We start from the raw sequence: 18,212 nt of genomic DNA on the forward strand, positions 1-18,212 counted from the left end.
TCTTCACCTTTCTTTGACAGGCTTTTCAGGTGGCTCACTACTCCCCATCTCTTTTGGAGAGTTATGAATACATTTATGATGTTTGTACCTATCTCAAGCACATAGCCTAGTTAAATCAGCCTGAGATTCTGCCCAGATACTTGATAAAAGGATGTTAATCACTGGGAAAATGGGTCTAAAATGCGCTAATATTCAAGGATGCTTTCCAAGGTTCTTGGTAGTCAATCTCATTCTCCACCTTCCACAAACATCTACTTATCCAGAATTCAAACAACTATAAAATTTAAATAAATAGGAATTTTTTTTATAGTATGCTATAAGATAATAATCATAATAAAAAATATTAGACATAGGAAAGTTCTAAAGTTTTCTTCTAGGTAGATAAAGTTTGGTTACTATTATCTTAATTCCATTTCATTGTACTTTATTTCCTAGAGTCTTATCAGTCAATGTGTTATATATGATAACACGCACTGAATGGATAAAAAGCAATTTACCTAACTTGTGCTCTTTAGAATTCTTATCAGTGACAGCTAATTTTCACAACTTGTTATTAGACTATCCATAAATATATTATCTTTGAAGAGAGTGATTAAAAAGAGAAATGCATTAATTATCACTTAAAATTATCTAGGAAGGAATGCTTTCAAATATATTTGACATAATTCATTAACAGTAAGAGAAAAGCAAATGTGCACTTACTAAGCACAAAATAAGATTAATCCGAGAGCCATTCCCTTGTTTGGGGAAGTAGCATCCAGATATCAGATAAGGAACTAATTATGAAGATAACCCTTTACTTTAACAGATTTATTATAAGAGAATAACCAAAATTTTTTTGAGGATGTTTTTATGTATATATAACCAAGGATGGAAAGTGGAAAATTATTTGGGAGGACTTAAGTAAGCTTGTTGCTATGGAATAAAAGTGGTTAAGCTTAATTAAAATACATATACTAAAAGTAAATGTTTGGGGAACACTATATTAGACTATCATAACAAACTATATGGAAGAAAGGAAAATAATTTTACATATCAAATATATTATATCTTGTTTCCCTTCTGCAGTCTTGAAAATTAAACATTTTAAAATAGTGTAAGATACTTTTTAAATCGTTATGTTAATTATGCTTTTGCAAAATATGTGCATGAGTTTACATATATACATGTAAATATGTATATGTGAATATGTATATACTATTGCACATATACATACACATACACACTCAGATATTCTGATAAAGATACATGACTTCTTGGATGAATTAATTTTTGTATTTATGCATATACTATTATAGTACTTTTTGACCAGTGATTGGTCACAGGGGTCATGAAAGAGTAGAAGGGAAGCTATGGAAGGAAACCATGAAATATTAAGACCACACTTCGACACAGCAGAGGAGCATAGTGTGCTCTGTGGGTGACTTCACCTAAGTTGTGTTGCCAAATGCTTAGGACAGACCTCCAGATCTAAGTTCGTCATTGGGCAAGCACTCAAATTTACCAGGTAGTCCTGATTAGTTGTAGAGCTCACTGAACTGCCATCATTTTAAATTTCTTGCCCTTTCATGGATCAAAAGGCAGAACACCCTGTTTCGATAGAAAACTAAGGCTTTTTAGCACTCCTAAATAGTACACAATTTGAAAACAAAATAGTTCATAAAACTTAAAAATGCTTACCAAAGTATAAATATGAACACATAGGTATTGTGCAGAAATATTTTACCCAAACTCTCAAAGCAGAATGGTTCCTCTCACTCTGAGGTCGCACTCTGTGAATCCTCCTGTTTCACAGTATTCAATTAGATGAATTTGATTAGAATGCAAATGAATCAACCAAAATTAGCACAGTCTATCTACCAAGCCCTGTAAATGGCCTTGGGAAGAGCTGAATGTTAGTATATCTAAGAACGTAAGATTGTATATTTGATTCATGGTGGAAATATCTCCTTTGTTAGAGAAATTCCTGCAAACTGATACCAAGAATGCTTTTCTCTGTTTATTCAAATTCTATCAGCCCTTTAATGTCTCTTAATTCTTATCTTGTCTACAATATCTTCAACAAGGTCTCAAGCTTCCACTGTCCTCTCTCTTTTCACTTCAAGTCTGCATGGCACTGTTATGTAACAATTTTATAGACCTATAACTAATTTTTCTTAATAGAGTTTAAGCTTCAGAAAGGAATCTACGTGTTTCTTTTATTTATTTCAAAGCACTTACCACATTTCTACAACATACCAAATAAATATGGAAAAAAAATTAGCTAAGTAATGAAAGGGAGAATGAAAGAATGGTAGAAATAAAATGGATTTGCTTATTGGCCAGAATGTTGGATGGGTCCTTCTTGCAGTCATATACAGAAATCTATATTTTCAGTACTATTTCTACCTACTTCTAAAAATAATTTTTCCACTGTAAAGGCAGAGAGAGGAAACACCATTTTGCAAATCTTTGGTGATGAGAGTATTGGAAGTAAAGTTATATACACACACACACACACATATATGCACATATATATACATACATATATATGTACATACATATATGCATATATATATGTGTGTGTGTGTATATATATATATATATATATATATATATATAAGTGGTGCTATCTAAATGGAAGCACACCAAAATAAGCCAGACCTATAGGCTAAAGGTTATAAGAATGTATAGGCAAATTTTTGCTTGTTCTTTATTTGTTATTTGTTTTCATTGTTTCAGACATTTTATTCACCAAGGGTAATTTATCAAGTTTTCAAATATGCAGAGTACTATTTATAGTGCTCTTATTGTTTGCCAAGAATACATTACATACTTTATTATTACCTTATATACTTTTATACATCATACATTATTTTCTATAAAGCATACTGAAACCTAATGGAATAGCTATTATTATGTCTATTTTATAGATGAAGCAACTGAGCATTTTAGCCATTACAACTGCTGTCACCAGCATCTCTTTTATAAAAACATATGCTTTGAACCATCGCTTTGAGTATTAGGATGATTTTAAATAGTTCCACCAGTCTATTTATAGAGTTATATTATCTAGTAGGCCTGCAGTCCTTATTTTTAGTTTCTGCGCATTAGACTAGCTTCTTGCCTCTACAACTTTCTTTCAATTAGTCAGTAATACTTTAGGAAAAGTCAGATTTAAATGATCAAATTTTTAAAAATGTGCTTATGATGAAAAGATCTTTCATTCTTCTTATCCTTTTACTGGGAAGTGCTCATGAGTATGAGTTTTGATTACAGTTGCCTTAAAGATCAATTTTGAAATGTCTTTCATTTACCAGAGCAATAAATTGATTGCTTAATCATACCATCACACTGAAAACAAGAGGACAGAAAAATCAATATAACCTAACCCAAACAGGGAACATGTTTCCTGGAATGAGAATGTGTCAAAGGCAGCATAGCATGTCTTAACTCCCTTGTGTAAAAAGGGTTGTATCATGTGTTATGGGTAAATTATCTATTTTGTAAGTTAGGCTAAAGTGTGCTCCTTCAACTAACTGTGAAAGCATTCTTGAAAGCTCATGGTACTTTGTTATTCTAATTACCAACACAAGGGGTTGATAAATGAATTATGAAGCTAGGTATTATTGTCATTAAATAGAGCTCACTCAATTATTTATCCCTGGGTCTGGGGTTACAGCTCAGGGAGCTGTGCATATTGTACCAAGATTTTTGCTTGAGCTCTGAGACCTGGAGACCGAATTACAGTCTTGGCAGACAGCTTTCGTTGAATGCAATTTAAGGGGATGATACACATTTTTCAGTCAGACATTTGGATGGTTTGAGGCCAAAGTTTATCCACAAAAGTCTATTTCATTTTAGCCATGTGGAAAAATCCCTTTAAATTATCCTGATAAATATAAATGGGTAGGAAGATGGATTAACTCTAAGAAAAATATGAAGAAATATTTTTACCTTTTAGTTTTCAAAGACTCTGCTCTTTCCTTCCTTGCATTCTGGTATCTATCGTGGGCACTTTAGTGTGATAAATATCAGTGTTTATCTTCATATTGGATAGTTTCATTCAGTATCTTGTTTCTAATAGCACAATGAAAGATGTCTTCTGGTTAAGAAATCTGTATCAGGGCAGATAGGACGAAGGGATGCTAATTTTCCTCCATTCTGATGTCATGTCAGATCATTGCAAAGGTCAGCCCTGCATATACTGTTGAGGCATGTTCTCTCACTGAGTCCTTGGCCTCTTCCAGTCCGGTCTTCCCTCTTCTTAGCCTACCAACTGTGAGAGTGCTTCTTCACATCCCAAGAGCATAAGATTAGGGGAATTTGAATCTGTTCCTGCTAAACGATTATTCTCTATCCATCCCATGGCCCGTGGCTTTGTTTTAAAGTCCACTCCCTACCCCACCAATTTTTGATGAATTGAGTCTAGCAGTTATTTTGGCCAGTGTGGGCAGTGGGGAGCAGCAGGAGGGCAGTGGTTGTTTAGGGATCTCTTTTGTATGAAATCTGGGGGGAGATCTCTTGAAGAATGGAAGAGGGGGTAGGGTATTAAGAAAGAGGAGAAATTCAAATCTGAGATTATGTGGAGTAGAGTGAAATCCAGACTTTTATATATGTATGTTGAGGGTGGCATAAGTTAGTAATTGGGAGAGAAATATGAAACTGTGACTATCATCAGGGAAAACTTAACAATTGAAGAGACAATAAAATCTTGTTAGATTGTTCAAAGGAGAATTATAATAAATGACAAAAATCTCATGAATGCCATGTTAATAGGTTTCTATGTTGTTAAATGAATTTATAACTAATTTTGTGATTATTTTAATTTGGTTATAACTCTGACTTTCCTTTCTCTCTTAAATCTTCATAGTTTAATGTTCTTGTGCCATAATCATCTGCTCACAAAATTAAAAATCTTGTGAGAAATATTGAGTAAGGTAGATAATCTTTACACTTCTGACTGCTCAGAGAGGTCATGTTTTCTAATTGGCCATCCTAGTAAGTGACGTAACTTACTGAGTACCTTTCAGATTATCTGCTAAATATCTAGAGTAGTGAATTTGCCTATAAAGTAGGCACTTTACATTTAAAAAACAAATTTAGATTTTACTACTAAGAAGAATATTTGACTTTCTGTTTATGTTTATTACAACAGAGAATGATGAAATGAGTCCTACGTATAATTGGTTTTATGATTAAAATTCTTGATGCCAAATAATTGAATTATAGTTAGTTCTCCTATAATACAATGTATAGGTTCCTAAACATCACCAAAATATGCAAAATTGGGCAAAATGGGAATAAGGGTGCAATACTCAAAAACATAACCAGTAACACATTAAAAAGGGTAGGTGTAAAATGACAGCAACATTTTACACATGCTGAATGGTTAAGAAATATATAAATACTATAATAAACATGGCAGTTTACTTTTGAAAAGACCTAGAGTTTGCTTGTGGAAGTGCCTTAGCAGGATAGGGTTGCAATGTGTGAGTTATGGTGAATCATGGAAGGAGGTTCATTGAAACACCAGCTGTGAACAGATGGGGCTTTTCTAACATGGGTGAAGCAGTGAGGGAGCTGGTAGATAAAATGCGTGCATTTTGTGTATTCCCACATTGCTGGGTTTAGCTGGATGCAGCTTTCTGCATTCGACTAGTGTTTCTTATAGATAAAATCACACATAAGCAAACAAAACTTTGTGCTATGCTCAAATATTTCCATAATCTATCAATCATGTTCGAACAAATTTGTGGTTTCGAAGCAACCTTTACAGTAGAATTGACCATGTGATAATCCCTTCAGCACTTTCACATCTACGATCTCACCTTATTCTTGCCACCACCCTGGCAAGCAGAGAGGCAAGTGCCTGCTTTTTGTTTGTTCGCTTGTTTGAAAATACTGACCTGTTAAAGGCCATGCAATATCTAAGGGGACCTGTGCCAGAACTTGCTCAGGTCTGTGTGCATCCTGAGTGAGTGAGCTTTTCTTTGAGAAGCAGGACACTTGTGAACGTGTGTAAAGAGAGCATCAAAAACGTAGACAGGGTCACAGAGGCAAATCTCAGATGCTGGGTTAGAACTTGTTACCTGACTTTTAGATCAGTTCAAAATTTTAAATGTCTGCTAGATGCTGTGCTCTTGTGTTTTTATCTCTATAACACAGTTAATGCTTAAATGTGATGTTTTCTTGATTGCACAAATCTGAAAACCTGGTCATGAGAGCTCAATTTATACTTCTCGATGTGCCTCTATTGAACATTTTAGAATATATAAATAAATGTTTTAGGAACCATTTTTCGATTAATCTCCACAGCCCAGAGTTTATGTCAAATGTCAGGGTGTTTGACAGCAAGGCCAGCCTAGTAACTTTTCTTCATTTCCAAGAGGCTGTTCTATTAAGTTTCTGAGAAGACTAATGAGGAAGAGTGCAATTCCAAAGTCTAGGAATAACCTTATCTTCAAGCATTAATTGATGTGGAAAATATAATTATGAGATACTCCCTTGTCTGTATCTACTCTGAGTTAAGCCATTCAGCTCTATTTCCAGCAGGTTTAGGTTTATTAAGCACTTCCTATTGTCCAAGAAGCTGACAATGCTGGGGGAGATACAAAAGGACAAGATATTGTCCCCGCTCTCAAAGAACTGATTTGTGGGGTCTTTTTGATGACTGAAGAGAATCTTCTCATTGTGCTTGTGTGTTTATGGCAGACTATGAGTGGGTGCCCATGTACAGGTGAGTAATGGGGCACCACTGTCTAGTTATCAGCTAAGTCAGCAGTTTCGTGTTGTGTTTTGATCACTGGGTATTGTAAAATCATGAGTTCAGCACTAAGAAACATCTTACAAAAAATTCTTCACTAGCTTTTTAATTTTTCACGATATATTTTGTTTGTTAACAAGTTTATTCATAGTCATGTGTTGAATGGTCTTGTCTATAAAACCGTACATTCCAGGGGCCATGCAGCTGATGACAGTGTTGCACCTGTATAATCACAGTTGAGTTTCGGTTTTCCTCTCAGGTTCTCTGTGGCTCCTGAGAGGTCAAGACAAGCCTGGCTCGCCTCCACTTTCTAAATTTTATTCGTATATCAAACACACAACAACGACAACAAAATTGACCAAAGTTACAAATATTATAGTATTTTTAATGGGTTCACATTATCCATTTTGATAAATTAATGCCTTTCAACATACACGCAAAGACATTAGTGTGACTACTGTAATGTATAGATATTTGAAAATAATGTTAAAGTTAAAATATGAAGCCCTTTCTAAATGCGAAGCCAAAGAGTTTTCCATTCCTCTTCCCTCTTCTCCCAACCCTTTGCTTTACATAAGATGATTTTTCTGTTTTAAATCATAATTGGTTTTATGAGATTAAATACCAGGTCAGTAAGAGTGTTCTATGTCAGTTTGTCCTAATCTCTCTGCCCTATTTCAAAAAAATAATACCAATAATTAAAAAAGAAGGAGAGAAAGTATTTTAGAGTAAACATTCTGACTGCTGGAATCTGAAGTAAACTTCAGATTCAGTTTTATGTGTGTTAGAAATGAGAAGAGCTAGGGTTCTCTATTTTGACACTTAGCATAAATTCCTTGCTTTTCAGTGACTCCAGCTGATTAATAGGCTAGACTAAAATATCTTATTTTTCCTGGCCAAAGTTAAACAACTTAAACATCCATTACAGGTTCCTAGGTTATAAAATACAGCTTAGAACTCATTAAGGTTCTAGAAGGTTCTAGAAGAAATAAGACTGCAAAATTAATAAAATTATATATCCACTACCTTTATATTCTATTAATCTCATCCCACTCCCACCTATCTCTTATTTTGTTTTCTTAGGGAAGCAAAAAAATTTGTGAGTGAAAATGAAGGAGCTCTTGGGAAAGGAAAAGGAAAAAGGTGGTTTGCATTTAAGATGATGATGGCCAAGGTAAGTATTTTCATAACTCAATTTACTTGACACCATATATTTTCAATGGAGGCCATATTGACCCCAAGGGGGAGAAAATTGGTTCCATTCTGAGAGAGAAAAAAAATCTTACACTTAATATGTATAAAGTATGCATATGCATATATACACAGTATATCTATGGTATTAAAATTTGGGGTGGGAGTGACTCAGGGGGAAAAAAAGGCTCAAAAAAGGCTCCTTAGAGGAGTTAAAATGAAATTTTAAGTTCAGAAATTTTGATTTATGTCAAAAGACTTACTTGTGTGATTTTATCACTTTCAAATGTAAAAGACTATGCCTCTTTCATTTTTACTCTCTGGTAGTTAAGGGGGCTGGGTCAAAAATTTCTTTCTCAAAATGTCTACAAGTAACAGAACTACATATATAGCTCTTCTTTACCAGGAACATAAACTATAAATTGGATAGAAAATAAGAAAAAAATGAATGAAATATAGATTTTTGGAAAAGATAGAAAAGAAACTTACATTTATTTAGTGTTTATTATATACCAAGCACTGAACTGAATCCTTCTGTAAAGTTATCATATTTAGTTGTCACAGCAATGTAGGTGCATGGTATTATTATCCCCTCTTTACAAATGTTATACCACCTGTAAACTAAATGTATCCCCATAAAGATGTTTTGTAAATAAAGTTCATATATCTTAAATATAAAATACATAGTACATATTTATGATATATATTATAGATTAGTTTTGTCTATTTTTGCAATATAAATCATTGAAATCATGTAGTACTTATACTTCTGTTTCTGGCTTCTTTGATGCAATATTACATTTATGAGATATATCCATGTTGTGGGAATTACAGGTCATTTTTATTGATATGTTGTATTCCACTGTATGAAGATACCACAATTTATTTATCTATTCTGTTATAGACAGGCATTTGTGTTGTTTCTAGTTGAAGTAATTTTTTGAATATCAGACTCATCCCATACTATTATTTAGGCTCTATGTTCCTGTCCAGCTGACATGTTATCCCAGCATAATGTGCACACATGCAAAATTGTCTGCCTCATTTTCACTCTTCCTAGCAGTCCTCTTGACCATGGATGCCCCAACATGTAATAAAATGGAAGAAATTTCTTTTATAAAAACTAATTTATGATTCTTTCTCTTCTCCCCTTTTCTATGACACCATGCCTTTCCATTTAGCTGACCTCTCTACCTCTACCAGAATGAAACGTATCCCATGTCATAACACTTACTATCCTGTACTGAAATTACCTGTTTATGTACAGTATATTATGGTAGACCTAGAAGCTCTTCAAGACAGGACTGTGTTTTATTCACATATTATTAATTTATTCATGTGATGAATATTGAATTAAACAATTCACACATTATTAATTTCTTCATGTGATGAATATTGAATTAAACCGTTTGCTGCTAACTCAGTCTCTGCTCTCATTGTCTGGCAGAATAAACAGACATTTTTCAGCATATTTTCTCTAAAACAAGGGATCCATAAAAATTTTTGAACTAAATTGGTCTGAGGAAGAGTGGGGACCAGGGAGGCAAGTAAAACCTATTGTTTTCCCTTTTCATAAAAAGCTATATGGTGCCAGAGAGATCTTTCCAAGCCCATTGTCTCGTGATATTTTGGGATGGGGGTGGAGAATAAACATCTTGACAAACAAGAGGTTGGGTTTTACTGATATATTTGGCTTCCTTTACAGAAATGGGCAAAATTTCTCCGTGATTTTGAGAACTTCAAAGCTGCTTGTGTCCCATGGGAAAATAAAATCAAGGCAATTGAAAGTAAGTGCTCAACAGATCTCCTTAGATGGGAAGGTTGTCCAAAATAAATGTTTCATTAGCTTCTCCTAAGCCTTTCTAAGTTTCTGTACTATTGGAAAGATTAAAAACGAGAAAGTGAACAAAAAAATTTTATATCTTTTTTGCTCGGTGGGAAGATTTGCTAGCACTTGCCAATCACAGCAGTGGAGATCTCTCTCTCCTTTCCTACATCAAATCAAAATGTTCTCATTCTGATCTCGTTTTGTGTACTACACAGGGAAGTCAGTATTGTATACAATGACATTGAGTTATATCATTGGGAAGGCAGAGATTTTACTTTGACAATGAACATGGCATTGAAAATATATACTTTCATGTTAGACAATAATCAAAACGAACATCATCTAAAAAGTATGAAGAACTCTTAAAACCTCATTTTTAAACTTCTGAAGTAGCATAAGCAATAATCATCTAGGAACTTGCTATTTGGATATCATATCGTGCCTTCATTTTATAGAATATACACTGTGTACAAGGAAGGCAGGAGAATATACTCAATCAAAGCTTATTTAGAACAGTGCTCTAGGTTTAGGATAAGGAAAATTAAAATTTAAAAATACTGTAAATATAATAATAAATCATTAAAAAAATAATGAAGTGTATGAAGGAAAATGGGTAACATTTAAAACAATTTAGAATACAATCTTGCCATATTCTGGTTTCTAAGGGTTTTGATTAGGGTCTGATTTTTCTCCATGCCTTGGTTTTCTTGATAGTTAAATGTGGCATTGCATAATTAAAATGGAGCCTCCATAGGGAGATAACACAGTTGATGGATATTTCACTGACATGACTGAGCATGTTTTAGGAGTGACTATCTCTCATTATCAAATGGCAGTGAATTAAAATATATCAGCTCATTAATCGCACTTCTTCCCACATACTTCTGTACCATCTCTTTCTTGCTTTTATTTCTTCCTTAACCATTATCACTATCTAAAATACTGTATTTTAATTGAATTTTTAATGCAATCCTATTTTCTTTTTTGTTCATTTCTTTTTACAGACAGGAAAGAAGAGATTTTGTTTTGTTCACACCTAGATCTCTAGACCTAGAACATGTTTGGCCTTAATAAATATGTGTTGAGTAAAATTAAATACAGACAAATTCTCCAAATATCTACCATTCTAAGAAAGGGAAGAAGGAATTTAGATACATCAAAAACAAACAAACAAAAACAAACAAACAAATACAACCCAGACCTTATGGAATCCCTACCATTTCAGTGTGCAGCTGAAATGTGGTACCTTGAGAAACACTGAAGAACAGAAGGCCATTTGGAGCATTAAGATCCTGATACAATTAGCGTGAAAGAACTCACAATTTAGTTATTGCTTTGCCACAGATTAGCTGTTGATTGTAAACCAGTCATTTAATCCCTCCGAGCCTCAGTCTTCTCATTTCTGACAATGATAGGGTTGAATCAATCTTGATCAGTTATGAGATGTACCTCAAGAAATTTATAATTAATAACTGAAATATATACATTTGCAAGTTACTTATTTTTAAGATACACTGGAGCAGGTTCCACCCTATCTCAATAATGTCATGCTCACTTGCGATTCAGTAGCCCGTCTTGAGTGGGAAAAAAACAGATGGAATTATTTTTATTGCCAGAAATTTCACACAAAAATGAGTTATAACTGACCACCAGCTATCATGTGTGTCACAGTGAAAAAAATCAAATTAAGAGCTACTCAATAATATTTTCAGTTAGTTATCTTTCCTTCTCCCTTCTTCCCCCAGAAAATTTGGAACAGTCAAACTGGACAATTCAAACAAATGTGGATTATTTTCCCTTCTGAATATAATTTATTATTTGATTAGGTTGTCCTAATTTCTTCACTTTTAATGGTGCTTTGCCTCACTGTGGAAAATTGACCCTTATTTTCTATTCTATCAACGGTCACCATGACCACCATTTATTGAGTGCCACTGTGAGTCAGACACTCTGCAAACATGATTTCATTTAATCTTTAAATACCTGCAATGTGCACATTAACCTTCCTATTTTAGAGTTGTGGCTAAATAATTGTCCCAGAATTAATAGAGGAGATGTGGGCCCAAAGCTTGTGCTTCTCTCAGTGTGGCATACTCACTGTTACTTTGTGGAAGTTATTGTAAACTTTTTCTTTTGTGCTAGGTCCCAGAGAAGATTCTACCATGTCAATGGCAAGTTGAGTAGTTATAGATTTCCTTAATAGTTATCCTATTTGGAGATTGTTCCCCGTTTTATTTATTTATTTATTTATTTATTTATTTATTTATTTAGTAGCATGTATATTTGTTTTTAAGTGAGTTATTTATTTAATTATATGTTTTACATTCTTAATATGCTAAGATTTTAATGATAAACATAAGTAGACTGTATGCTTTGGGGCTATTGTATTAGTCGAAAAGTACAAAACCTTTCTAGGAGTTTATTAGCAGAGTTATTGGGTTGGACTAATCATCTCATAGAAAGTAGCTTACCAAAGATAGGGAAAGCATGTGTCTGTGATGGTCTTTGAAGATGAACTGAATGGAAGAAATGGGACATGGAATCAGTTTTCTAAAGGTCGTGGTCTTTTTGTCCCTTACTGACTCTGTAGTTTGGGAAATTCTTTTATATCTCTGGTCCTCTGTTTCTACATTTGGAGTTTCCACAAAATTTGGAGTTTAACTAGATACTATACAAGGCCATTTCCAACCCAATATTCTATAATTTATAAGTTATAGTCAGTTTTAGATGTATATGTAAGTTTGTGATGCTCTTTTATACTTTTGAGTAATAAATTATTGAAACTGTTAAATGGAAAACAGATTTATATTAAGAGAGGCCTGCATAATTTACTTTCTGTGTGAATTCTTTTCGGAATACACTAGGTTAAATAAGTATCCTATTTGTAAATTATATGTTTTATATTATAAAACAAATAGATGTTTTTTCTTAAAGAAATGACCATTTAATCTTATAAAAGATTCAGAAATATTATATTCCTTTCAAAATCAGAATCATCTAACATATAATAACTAATTTAATCTTCAGAATAAGCTTGATTTAATTTAGTTAATTGAGTAAATACTCACTTAGTGCCTGCCATTACTATGCATGTTTCTAGGCACTGGGGGTGCAGTGCAGACAAAGACAGGTAAAGACTGTTTTCATTGATTTTACATCCAAATGAGTTAATATGTGGGTGGGAGGTTGGGGTGGATGGGGAAGAACATAAAATATAAACAATTAAATAATGAAGATGATTATGGATTGTGGTAAGAGACATGTTTAAAAGAGGAGCTTTTGAGCTTCACTGCCAGTAGTCTTTCTTGTCTACTTTGTCCCCACTCTCTAAGTAAATACTGAACAATTTTTTTTTAATTTGGTTTTAAAGGAGTCCCAAATTACCAGCTTCCATTGAGCTTCCACAAAGCTCTGTACAGTGATTGGCAGAATCAAGAAGGGAATGCAAATAAAGTCTAAAACTCATGCTATTTCCATCATAGTTTTAGTAAGATCCGGATTCCTTTACCAGTGTGGATCAAGCACTCACCTGATGAATTCCAACTTTTTTTTCCACATAAAAATAGATTTAATAATTCTTGCCACAAAGGAATGCTGTGAAGTTCTGTGTCAAATGGAGATGCCATGGAGTTTTACTGTTATACCAACCTTGTAAAGAGGCCATGCCTAAAATCTCAGGTTTACCCATAGGAATGCACCTTATTAACCGCATTGCATATTTTGCTGAAGAAGCTGCACATTTATACTCCTGGGAAATGTAATCTATACCCTTTGTGACACTAACAGTACTATTAAAACCATGGATCAAATAATTGAATGTCTCTCAAGCTATAGATAACAAGTCTTTCTCAGAGTCGAAATCTACTTCTTTCTAATAGTAGAATATGGCATCAAAATTGATGTGTGATAGAACCATTTTTCAGACTGGAAAGATCTTCAAATGGACTACCCAAGCACAGAGTTTAAATCTCATATTTCTTTGTTGGCTTAAAGGCTCCAGAAAATACAAATCAAATGTGCCATGTTTAATTCTCTATCCCTAGACTAGTTTGAAAGAAACGCCTTTGTATCATAGCCTAACAAGATGGTACTCTTATTGTGCTCATACAGCAGGTGATTTAATTGGTCTTTTCCCATTTATAAATGCTCATATTTACTTGCTTGTCTTGTTCAAGAGAAAATTATGCATGATGACAAACCACAAATTACTTTGCCTTAATAATAAATAAGCAGAAGGAGAGGCAAAATGTTCACTATAATTTAAAAGACAAACAAGAAAATTCAGGAACAAGAATATTGCATAAGCTTAAGGCAGCACATTAACACATGCCAAAGACTCTGTTTTAATATATCAGTGATTCACTCTGGAAACAACATTTATCAGTTAGATTAAAGAAAAAAGAAGAATTGGTCATTTATGGATACCATCTGAATGTGTGAATTTGACTGGCCTTTGCTGATTAATGGACATTGTCTTCATCCTTTCAGACATACACATTCTCTGCTTATTTATTCTATATGGCATATTTTTAAAAAATTAAACTATGATTCTACTTGAGGAGCTATATAGCACTGTGGATAAGAGAGATTTAGATTTGGAATCAAATACCTATAGATCAAGACTACCTGGCTTCATCGTTTACTGCCTATATAGCTACCTGTGTAACCCTGGCTCTGTCATGTATTAGCTGTGTAACCTATGGGCTTAAGTCTCTGTAAAGTGGAAGTACAATAATTTCCTTCCTGCAGAGTTTTGATGATGGTTAAATGAGTTAATATGCAGAGATCAATAGATGTCTGAAACAAAGATTTATTAAATGGTAGCTGTTATTATTACTAACAAGTCTCGGTTCAGGCATTGTCTGTGTTTAAGTTTTTTATTCCCATCCACTAATAGTTAACCTTACCAGATTCCAGAAGCAGTAAAATGAGTTGACGCTGCTAAAGTTCTTAGTACACATAATTGACCATCAAGCTATGTTAGTTGTTATAATTATTACTCATTCTTGTTTACAAGAATCAATAAGTTCTATCTCAGAGACTAAGCACATGGAAATGACTGTTCATGCTCTTTTAGCCACATTACAGTAAGATTTCTGTGTTTAGTGAATGCTCGTTTTAGCCCACAATGTCTAGTAGGAGAGAACTTCATTTTTGTGTCGAGACAGGGAAAGGTCCTATGGAACTTTAATGTCAACTAGTTGATTTATTTTCTCTCATTTAAGCTCTTTTTTTGTTTTGTTATTGTTCTCACCCCTCTGCCATTGGTAGGTGTCATGTAAAAGGAACATTGCTTTCTGGATTACTCAGTTTTTATTTATTTATTTTTCTTGAACTGTGTCTGTGTTTTTTCTACAATCACTCTGGTTTTAGTGAAATCTATTTTCCTGCAATGCATTTTCTTTGCACTTAGGATTCAGTAAAGAAAATAAATAGACGTCACTTCTCTATTTCCAAATAAAATTGTTGTGAAGCCACTTTCAAGTCTGAAAACTAGAGTTTGAAAGCTTTGGAGTCTAAAGTATATTTCATCCATAATGACTATGGTTTATATATGGCAGAGGGTATACATTTTAATTGACTCCTCTTTTTTTACCTTTAGGTATATTTATACTCTATATTCGACTTAAGAAACTCATTGGCCAGAGGTTGTGCATTGGAGCCTGGGAAAGGGTGGGCCGTGGTGCTAATTAGAAAAGAAAAACTGTCAAAGGAAAGAAGGAAGGAAAGAAGGGAGGGAGGGAGGAAAAGAGAGAAGGAGGAAAGAATGTAAGGGAGGAAAAAAAGAAGGGTCAGTATCCTGTGCTTGGGACTCTGTACCAGAGGATCTTAAATGTGTTTTCAAGGAAAAGTTCACGCTAAATACCTGAAGACAAGGTTTTTGTCCAGTTAATGAGTAACTGTAATGACTAACAGGCTAAAAGTCTACTACTTTCAATAAAACATGACGAATGAACCTGGCTGAGGGAGTCCTCGGGTAATCGTTACCAGAGAACATAGATAGCTGCCATGAAACAATATGAAATCACTGGGAGCCAGGTGGGTGATCGGATGTCCTAAGAGGGACAGATCTGCGTTAGCCTTTCTGTAGACAGGCCAGCGCATCTGGTTACAGAACCTGCGGGGAGGGGTGTGTTTATCAAAATACACGCTTTTAGAAATCTTGTAGAACTCTCACCCCTCTACAAATTGAAATGAATCCAAATATTCCAGACTTCAAAATAATTTATTTCTTTCCAAATGCCCACTTAGATATTGACTTCCTTTTAAGGTTCTATAAAAACTGCCACCGCATCATGGGGATAAGTACGATGGTACCTAAAGAATAGACTAAGTGCCAGAAATAGAGATATGACTCTTATGTGAACATGGCCTCAACTTCGTAATTGGAGGCTGCACTATTCTCCACATAAACCTTCTTCCTCCTGTAATAACGTTTCAAAGCCAGAGACCTGAGGAAACCATTGGTCACTGGAGGTGCTTTGCTGAATGAGACAAGGCAAAGGGGTTTAGGTAGCAGGTGGTGGAGGCTGTTCTTTGTTTCTTCTTGGGCAACTGAAAATGAGAACTGGGGAGACTGGGAAAATGAGTAATTTGATGTTGAACCTTAAGTGATTATCAAAGAAACTTTGGCTTTTATAAATCAACCTGAGACTTCAAATCCCTGTTTTTTCTTCTCTTCCATTCTCAGACTTAAGAGAATGCTTTTATTTTTTTCTTATTCAATAAGCATTGAACAGATCACTTCAATTTTTACTGTTTAGAGCAGGTGTGAGTTGACAGAGCATTCTTACCTATCCCCTCCCAATTTATTCCCCAAAGCTTAAGTGATTTCTTAAAGGTCATAACCGCCCCTGCCCCAGCCCCACCACTTAACAGGTATCAACTGCTTCTCATCACGTTTAAAATAAAATCCTCACCTTTTTTCTTAATCGAGAAAAATACCCTACACAATGTAGTTTGGCTTCTTGTTCACTGTGCTCCTATTACAGGCCTTGGGTTTGTTTCTTGATTTTCTGGAGCTTTTGCCTCCCTTGAGATTGATATTTGTTCTTGGTCTTTCCTTTGCTTGAGCTGCTCTTCTCCAGCTAGGGATGTTGCTGCCTCTTCCTCCAACTTCAGATCTCTGCTCAAATGTTACCTCCTTTGATTTACTTTCCTTGAGCAACCTATCTAAAGCAACCCTTTAGTCTTTTGCCTTCCTCTCTATACAAACTATCTGGCTATAATTATTATATGTGTAATTTATGTAATATAATTATATGTCATATTACATATGTTATGTATGTCATATAATATATGATAATCCACATATTAGCCATTATCATACATATACATATAATATGTAATAATATACATATATAATATATATCATACACATAGAATATATGCTACATAATAGAATATATAATATATATGATACATATCCTAAATATGCATATTTTAATATTTAAATTCCTTCATATTTGTTGTTTTCAAACCTCACTAAAATGTAAGTTGTAGTAAGATAGTAACCCTGTCTGTGACAATGTGCTTCACATCTATGATAATTCCTGAAAGAATATGCTTAGTAAAAATGTGTGGAGTGAATGAATGAACTTCAGCTTCTACATTATACTTGTAAAATTTCACTAATGTGGGGAAACAGCACAAGATGGCCTGTAGGGATATGGCACCTTTTTTTGAGAGAAATATTGTTTGCCTGAGAAAAAGGAGGAAGAAGTGCAGCAAACATAATTATAATGATAGCTAGCTATTGGCCAGGCCCTGTAGTAACTGCTTTACATATATTTGCTCTCTTAAACTGTATTAACTCAAGGAATAAAATGAGCTCTTCAGATGGCAATCCTAGCTGCTTAGCCAAAGGCAGCTTTTCCCTGGATAGACTAAAGGCATAGGTTATAATAATTCTGTACAACTACATTTACATAATAGAGAGTAGTTCCATCATAATTAACACTTTCTCTTCCTAGATAGAAACAGAAGAATGTTAGAGACTATATAGGTGAAAAGGAGCAATGTGTTGCAAAGAGCAGATTTATTTTAGAAGGCAACAAGACAAAGCTTTTGTTTTATTTCCTTGGATGGCGGGGGGCGTTGTCGTGACGATGCAATTTCCCGGAGCGGAGCACTGTCACAAAGTGACAAGGCTGCCACAAGCGCCCCGACTGATCTTTTCAATTAGCCTTCCATGCATGATCCGGAGCGACTTCCGCCTATTTCCAGAAATTAAGCTCAAACTTGACGTGCAGCTAGTTTTATTTTAAAGACAAATGTCAGAGAGGCTCATCATATTTTCCCCCCTCTTCTATATTTGGAGCTTATTTATTGCAATCCAGTTTACATATCATTCTTTAATTCTTGTGAGTTATAATTTAAAAGACTTTGTTAACCCAGTTTCCTTTGATATGGACAAACAGTGAGGAAGGGGAAGGATATGTAGCTTGA

At 34.2% G+C, this 18,212-nt stretch overlaps 1 protein-coding gene across 3 annotated transcripts in view; it reads left to right on the plus strand.

Moving 5' to 3' along the window:
* The window catches only part of TMC1 (transmembrane channel like 1), a 254,955-nt gene that overhangs the window by 178,216 nt on the left and 58,527 nt on the right, over positions 1-18,212 (plus strand). For all 3 annotated transcript variants that reach the window (XM_025051460.1, XM_006918441.3, XM_025051461.1), the window contains 2 exons: positions 7,829-7,919; positions 9,642-9,723. In XM_025051460.1, the coding sequence (XP_024907228.1) occupies positions 7,829-7,919; positions 9,642-9,723 (173 nt within the window). The remainder of the gene's footprint in view (positions 1-7,828; positions 7,920-9,641; positions 9,724-18,212) is intronic.

This window comes from Pteropus alecto, unplaced genomic scaffold (genome assembly GCF_000325575.1).
Source record: "Pteropus alecto unplaced genomic scaffold, ASM32557v1 scaffold95, whole genome shotgun sequence".
Taxonomy (NCBI): domain Eukaryota; kingdom Metazoa; phylum Chordata; class Mammalia; order Chiroptera; family Pteropodidae; genus Pteropus; species Pteropus alecto.